At 32.6% G+C, this 7,637-nt stretch overlaps 1 protein-coding gene across 2 annotated transcripts; it reads right to left on the bottom strand.

Annotated features, from left to right (window-relative positions):
* Positions 1 to 326: 326 nt before the first annotated feature.
* On the bottom strand, positions 327 to 7,280 carry LOC128164346 (uncharacterized). Of its 2 annotated transcripts, none has more exons than XM_052828141.1 (3): positions 6,985 to 7,280; positions 2,734 to 4,139; positions 327 to 820 (listed from the first exon to the last, which is right to left on the bottom strand). In XM_052828141.1, the coding sequence occupies exons 1-3, from the start codon at positions 7,024 to 7,026 to the stop codon at positions 751 to 753; spliced, it is 1,518 nt and encodes a 505-aa protein (XP_052684101.1). In that variant the 5' UTR covers positions 7,027 to 7,280; the 3' UTR covers positions 327 to 750. The 2 variants fall into 2 exon arrangements, with proteins under 2 accessions (XP_052684101.1, XP_052684102.1); XM_052828142.1 differs by having other exon boundaries at positions 2,642 to 4,139; positions 6,985 to 7,243.
* Between the last annotated feature and the right edge of the window lie 357 nt (positions 7,281 to 7,637).

The following is a 7,637-nucleotide window of genomic DNA, read 5'->3' on the forward strand; positions in this document are numbered from 1 at the left end:
CGATAACCTATATTATAAATACATAATTATGAATATCGTTCATAGCTTAAAGTATCGTGTAATATATTTAGGGTCATTTTGGTTTTAAAATATATTTTTTGTGAGATATAGTAGTATATCATCATTTTCCCATAAATGGCTGATTATCTTCAATGATAAATCAACCATAACCAGCAATCGGAAAGGTCGACCGTTGGGGTTTTTTTTTAATCATCTACTTCCGATGACGTATGTCGTCGTGTTTTGTTGCATCTTTTTTTTTTTACTTTCTAAAAAATTTAAGATAATCATGATAAAAATTTTAAAATGTAATAATTAAAACAAAATATCAGAAATCTTCTTTATTTCATTAAACATTTTGTATAATATTACACGCAGAGTTTAAGTAGCGTTAAAAGCTATCATAGTTCAAAAGCTGAAATTAAAATAAATCTAGTCAAAGTAAAATATTCAATTTTGTTTCTTGGTATGTTCGGTAAACTCAGTTAAAGTTTTCAGTGTATAATGAAAGTTCTTAGCTACATAACAAAAAATCACCGTAAATGGGACAATGAAGTGCAATATAATTGATGTGACATTTGTAATTTTATAATGTAATACATAAATGATAAAAAAGAAAATGTTCTACATCAAGTAGAGATATCAATGTCTGAAAAAAAAACTGCGTTTGGTGCATTTCAAAATCTCGAATGAAAACGAGGCTCGAAAGATGGCGTTGCTCCATCACGTGATGCAGATGTTCTCTCGGCTCTACACTTCATACTCTACTGGAGGAGTGATGTAACCATTCAGCAAAGTACTGTGGGCTCTCTCCAACGTTCTGCAAATATGATAAAATGTGATGAAAAAAAAAGAAGAAGCGAAGTTTAACTAAGTAGTGATTTGTAATATGAAGAGAGAGAATGAGTAATATATTTATAGTAATGCTATAAGAAGAAATACTGTACATGTATATAGACACATTATAAAATTGTTAATAACGCCTGGTGGTTTAATCGCCATATTGTTGTATTTATTTTTATTTTGCAAGATAGAAAAAAAAATTGTTTTGCCTCTGACTAAGAAGAGACTTTGTCACTCGCTAAAACACATCACGTGACTGCCTTTTGTTTTTCTGTAGACGGTGAGTAGCAAAACATTATAGAACCATTTTAACAAGACCTTGGAATTTCGGTTGGACGTAGCTATCTGTTTCTTGCGTCAAAACAAAATAAAATGACGCAGTTTCATGCGAAATATGCACCTATTGCGTAGTCATAGCGCAAAAGCCAGACAAATCTTGTTGATTTCAAAGAGCAATTTATGGCTGAGTGGCAAGCAATGAAATAGACAGGCCTACATGACATTGCTGTTTTACACAACTACCCAAAGTCCAAGCTCTTGTTAAAATGGTTCTAAGTACGTATTTCGTTTGTTACTGACTGTTTTCGAAGCAAAACTGTCGGCAAAGCGACACCGAAGGTACATTGTAAATACATTATCATGACGATTGTATTCAATAGAAGAGCAACATTTTATTTTGAAGGATCACAAAATAGAACTGTTCGTCAAAATGTGATTATTTCTTTTTTAATTTTGTGCATATTACATCCGACTGATCAAAATGTATTTGCTTTTTTGCTTGTTTGTTTGTTTGCATGTTTGGTTGTTCGTTTATAACACCATAATCTATTTTATAGGCAGAGACAGACAAAGATTTAGCAAATGTATCAGTTTTGGTGTGCCATTGCCTTTTTATCAATATCGTTGATTATCCGAAAATGAATGTTTTAAAGTTACTAGTACTGGGTTTTATTATTAATATCGAATTAATTTAAAAAATAATATAAAAGATGTATAAATCTCAATTGATGATCGACAAATGCATAAAATGAAATTGTTTACTTTTTTTCATTTCATAAAAAACACACCTTACGGTATAAATTATCCCTAGTAATGCACTTTAAAGCCACACCCAGCATGAGGGTACATCGCTCATTTATGACTTTCATTGTATCAAGAAACACTTTATTATCTTTCAATACAACATATTCTATGTGTAATATTGCTGCCTTTTTAAAAAAAGCTACCTGTATAAGAGTACATCGTATCTATTTCACGAGTTTCAAAGTACACGTATCTTTGAAACTATTCTTCATAAAAAAGAATATAATAGGTCTTCTGTGTGGTATGAATAGTATTCCTTAGTACTGCACTATAATGTGAGCTATGAGAGTACACCATTTATATTTCGATTATCGTCCTTGTTTTTTTTGTGTACAACAGTTATTTCAATGCATTTATACATGTATATTAAATAAATGAAGTTTTGTGTTGTGTAATTCATGTAAAACTTAATCTGAAACGTTTGAGAGATGCACATGCAGCTTCTTTTACATTATTCAGTTTTTTATTTAAATATATGTGTGCTTGTATTTTATTACTCACCCGAGTATCATATTTTTACATAGTTGTATTCTACTTGTCTGGTAGATTTAAACTTTAAAAAATAGAAATAGATCTACTGGTACAAAATATAAAGCTTATGCCACGACAATAACCAAAGCACTAAGAGGTATATAAAGCAAAAGTTGGTATATGCATACAGCCAAAGAAACACCGCTCGAGCAAAGCCTGACCAAGGATATTTTTTCATCATTACCTGAATCTCAGAAAAATAGATTCATTTACAACATTCAGGGTACCATGCCGGGGCTGCTACGAAAGCGTTTCTTTCTTTTATACAATGCTAACCTCTTCCGGTTTATCACGGAGATGGTCACTCCAATCACAATGATCGAGGGAACACCGATCGTTATCGCCATGGCAACTGGCCAGTATTTGTCGCCATCTGATTGGCTTGGCTCTTCAGAAAGCGTTTCCGCCGCTGTGGTTGGTCTTTCGGCTTCTGTCGAATTTGTGGGGAATGTGTTTTGATTAATCTTGGCTGTTGAAGCAATGTTTGTGGAATGGCGCTTTGTAGTAAATTCTTTGTTGTTTGTGAAAGATTTTGATGTCGATAAGGAAGCCGTTGTTGAATCAGTATTCCCGCCATCTTTGTTTACAGTTACACCACTGCTGCTTATTTTAACAAAGTTCGATGGAGACAAACTCGGCATTGTCTGTGTTCCTGTCCTTTTTGTCGTAGAAGCCAAGCTTTCATTGTATTTCTTAGCACTATCATTACTTAATATGTTGTTTGTAGATCTTTGATTAAATACTGTCGTTGTCTTTGAAGCTGTTGTCCTTAATTCTGTTGTACGTAGTTTTGTTGTAAGTGATGGTGATGTTGTCGGTTTTGTTGTCGGTGGAGTTGTCGGTGCTGGTGTTGTTGTTGTTTTTGTTGTTTGTGAAGTTGTTGGTGCTGGAGTTGTTGTTGTTTTTGTGGATGTCTGTGTTGTTGTGGCTGTTGATGACGTTTTGGTTGTCGGTATTATTACGGTTGTTGGAGTTTTTGTAGTTGATGGAGTTGATGTAAATATATTTGTTGTCTTTAAGGTTGTTGTCACTATTTGTGTTGCTTTTGGGGTTGTTATTTGCGATGTTGTCGATGTAGGTGTTGTGTTTTTTGATGTTGTAGATTTCGGTTTCAGAGTAATTGTTCCGGTTGTTTGTTCTCTATTTTGCTCGGTCTTTTTGTCAGCATTGTAACCCGTTGCTTTTTTCGTCGCGGGAAGAGCTGTTGTCATCTGTACGACCGTTTTTGAGTAAGATAGCGGATTTGTCTTCTGTTTTACTGTTGTTGTTTTACTACTGCTTGTGGTTTTAGCATTAAGGTTGCTAAAATGGTCTGTACCACTAACAACGATGCTATTGTTTTTGTCACTGTTGTTTAAACTACTATTGCTGTTTGTATTGATGGGGCCACGTGATATCTCAGACTGTCCCTGTTGTCCTATATTAGAGCTTGTCGGATTTTTCGATGTTAATTTATCAGTTGTCAATGTTGTTTTGGTAACAGTTCTTGTTGATTTGCTCGTAGGCGGAAGTGACGTTTTTGTGTGATAAAAGACTGGTATGATCACGTGACCCGCGTTGCCCAATGAATCATTGGTGAATGTGTTACCGATGAGTAGGCCAAAATGGCTGGATGCGTCACTGAGGTTTTTTGGAGGACTTTTTAAGTTAATTGCTCTGACAGCATGGAATGTAGAAAAAATCTGCAAAGACAATTAATATATATAGCTACGTAATATTCGTACATCTATCTATCCTGAAGATTCTCCGGAAATAATCATTCAATTGTTAATGTTTCTTTGAATACTAGTATTATTATACTAATGTTTCTTTTGCTCGAAATCGTTCCAATCAAACATTAAGAATATACAAATTAGATGTTTCGCCACAATGTGCGACATCGTGAACAAGAACAATTCACAAAAGTAGAGTGTGATATACACCCTATTTTCACGTAAAAATCATACATAGTTTTAATAATTATCAGTTTCATTACTAGCTGCATATTTAACAAAAGACAACGTCAATAATGAATATAATAATGTAAATATTAAGATTTGGATTGGGGAAATCATTCAAACTCGTAAAAAGAAATTATAAAAGATAGATAGTCACACCCCATATTCCTTTATACATGTATATGGAAATCAACTTCCCAGATATTTTGTTTTTGTCTGATATTTACGAGCAGCCATGGCTTTGAAAGAACTCTTAATAATATTTTTCTTCTTTAGAATATCAAACATAAATGTAGAATTAAAATCATTTAGTACTGATTGTTAAATCACTTCCATTCTAAATATGTTCATTATTGATTATGATTCAATGTTGTCGAAATCTCGGCATCAAACAACAGCATTAAAAAATAGAAACCTTTGCATTTCCAACAGAGAATTTCTTTTTAGGAGAACATAAATGTAATCGGTTAAAATGCCCCAAAAGAGAAAAATGAGACAGTCCATACACAACTTAACTATTTTTCTTTTTAGTAAACATCTAATCTTAGCACATTTCCTTTACTTTTCACGTTCATAAGATTTTTTAACATATTGGTTAAGTCTGTGGTGAGGATTTTAATTAAATCTACTTACATGTACATGTAACAGGAAATTTTTTTTGAATTAATGATATCAGTATCTACCAAATATACTAAATATTAGCGCGTTATTTACAATTTAAAAACAACAACATCAAAAGGCTGTAAGACATTTACAAAATTGTGTATAATTTATATTTTCACAAAACTAGAATTGTGTGTGAATATATTTCGTTTGTTTTTTGATAAAACATCTTTAATTTTTCTTTGTTTGCACATGTATGCTTGAAAATGTTATAAAGATACAATTGTGTATATTTGTACCATTTAATGATTTTTTTAAAGATAGAGAATAAATGAATTTTAGAAAAAAAAGTAGATTTGGGTAGTGGGAGTTTTCGTTCAGGAAATAAGCGGTTTTAACCTTACCGCCTTTATCGGGATGATGACAAACTGTGTTTACAAAACAGGCGAGAATTTCCGTATGTTGGAAATCTACCTGACGAAATCGCTTTCGTTTGATCCTAATTAAGTTTGATAGTCTGTCGTCTGCTGAAAACGCGGTCGTCTGCTCGGATCAGTTACGTCAGATAACGGAGAGATTAACTTTTGATGATCGTGTGTAAGTTTACATCCAACGTCGTCCTCTGTCTCGTAAACAGTGAGAAATAGTGACTTTTAACCTTTAGCTCTTAGTCTGTAAATATTCTCTCTGTCTCTTCATGCTATCTATATATTCCTTGATCCTATTGGTCTAAGTCTATATGGTATATTTTTTATAGTGTTATCTCTGTATTTCTTTTTCGTAGGGGAAAACAAACTTTTAACCATAAACATCATTTTTAATACTTAAAACCCCCCAGACAGAACAGAGACGTAATACTAAAAAATAAAAGATTGTCCTGCCTTTTGTGACATGTATTAAAAAATTTCTTTTTGTTGAATTTTCTGTATGTTAATTAATTTGAAAGACATTTTTAGGATTTTTTTTTTGTAAAAAGATATCCGCAATTTTCAGTAAATGAACTACTCAGCGATGTGTATGTTTCACCGAATACATGTATTCTAAAACATTGAAATTATCATGCAGTTTTGCAAATGTCCCCTCCTACATGTACCTGTTCATAAATGTTCAACACTCGACGGGAGGAAACTCCAAAGTAAATATATGCATCTAGTTTCTATTAAAACCAACTGTGTTACTCTTCGTCAAATAATTTCTTCCTTTTTCACTATCACACTCTTTTTCTCTTGATTAAACTCTCTCTCTCTCTCTCTCTCTCTCTCTCTCTCTCTCTCTCTCTCTCTCTCTCTCTCTCTCTCTCTCTCGTTACATGTATGCATATAGTTACAATTTACTCAATACACAAGCTGGTCAGAAATATGTTGCAACGTATCTATTCATCTATCTATTTTGTAAGAATGGAAGTAAGTGTTACAAAATATTTTTTGGGCAGAATAGTCACTTTTCATAAGAACATACATGTATACGAACTTGTACATGTTATACCTTTAAGCATGGACACCAAAATTTAACTGTATACATGCAGCTATGATATAAGATCTTGAGTTGAAATATTGTTAAAAGAAGGTGTTTTTTTTAATTTTAATATTTGTTCAATTAATTAGAAATAATATTGAACACATTTAATTTGCTATTTAATACATTCAATTATTACGATAATGTATATCTTTTTTCCTTCTTTCATTCAAAACTGACACCATTAATAAAAAAATAGACAAATACTGTTCATTGTTACTAGATGTGATAATGGTGTCTATACTATTGCATTCCTAATATAGCCCTTTGCATCCTTTTTTTATATCAAAAACACAATTCATTTGTATAAAAAGATTGTATGAGCCAAACTAGTACAGTTTGCAGTAGCTTGCATGGATCATATTTATTTTGCTCATTTTAATTTCTAGAGTATTCATAATTTTGCACTTCATTCAATAATTTAAAAATTTTAAAAAAATGTATCGTCAAATTACATCTACTAGTATCTTACCAGAAATGTTGAAAACTCCAGAACCGAAGCTTGAATTTTCATAGTTTTCCACTTGGTAATCCTTACAGTAACAGAAAACTAATGTAATTAGACGCACTCGGTATATAGTTGTTTTTTTTTCATGCAGTCATACATGTAGTTATCATGACACAGATAGAACTGCTTCACTAACTGCCTTACACTTACAAAACCATGACAACACTACTCTGTCACCAAGCTCCTGTCCCCCTTGTGTACACAATGACGTAACATTAGGCTGGGTGGTGGAATCCATCGACAAACGGAAGGGACGCATTCCTGAAACCTCCGGATGATATCGCCATCTTTTCGAGCTACCTGCTTCCGAATGTTTCCCTCGTCAAGGACCGTGTGCCCGAGATACATCTGTTGTATAAACTTGTTAGAGGCGACTTTCCTTCATGTTTTCAAACAGAGCTTACAAACAATTTTTATCTCTAGAAGAGGTTTTCGTATTTTTAGGTAGAAAACCATTTTAGGGGAAATGAATTGTGTATACTTTTATATTGTTTTTCTCCCCTTACGTCCGTTTTTAATTGCTTTTGAAATCATTTCTTTTTTTTCTATATATAGAGATTTTTTTCAGTATGCATATGATGTAAACGGTTCTATAGTTTAATTACAATTTAAATGTA

Source organism: Crassostrea angulata, chromosome 9 (assembly GCF_025612915.1).
Source record: "Crassostrea angulata isolate pt1a10 chromosome 9, ASM2561291v2, whole genome shotgun sequence".
In the NCBI taxonomy this organism is placed as follows: domain Eukaryota; kingdom Metazoa; phylum Mollusca; class Bivalvia; order Ostreida; family Ostreidae; genus Magallana; species Magallana angulata.

What these genes read in the sequence shown, in the direction of transcription:
- LOC128164346 (XM_052828141.1), bottom strand. Translation starts at nt 7,026, where the DNA reads ATGAAAATTCAAGCTTCGGTTCTGGAGTTTTCAACATTTCTG. An exon ending in TGGAGTTTTCAACATTTCTG is followed by an intron (nt 4,140 to 6,984) that starts GTAAGATACTAG and finishes TTGTCTTTGCAG; the next exon opens with ATTTTTTCTACATTCCATGC. An exon ending in TCCGTGATAAACCGGAAGAG is followed by an intron (nt 821 to 2,733) that starts GTTAGCATTGTA and finishes TCATATTTGCAG; the next exon opens with AACGTTGGAGAGAGCCCACA.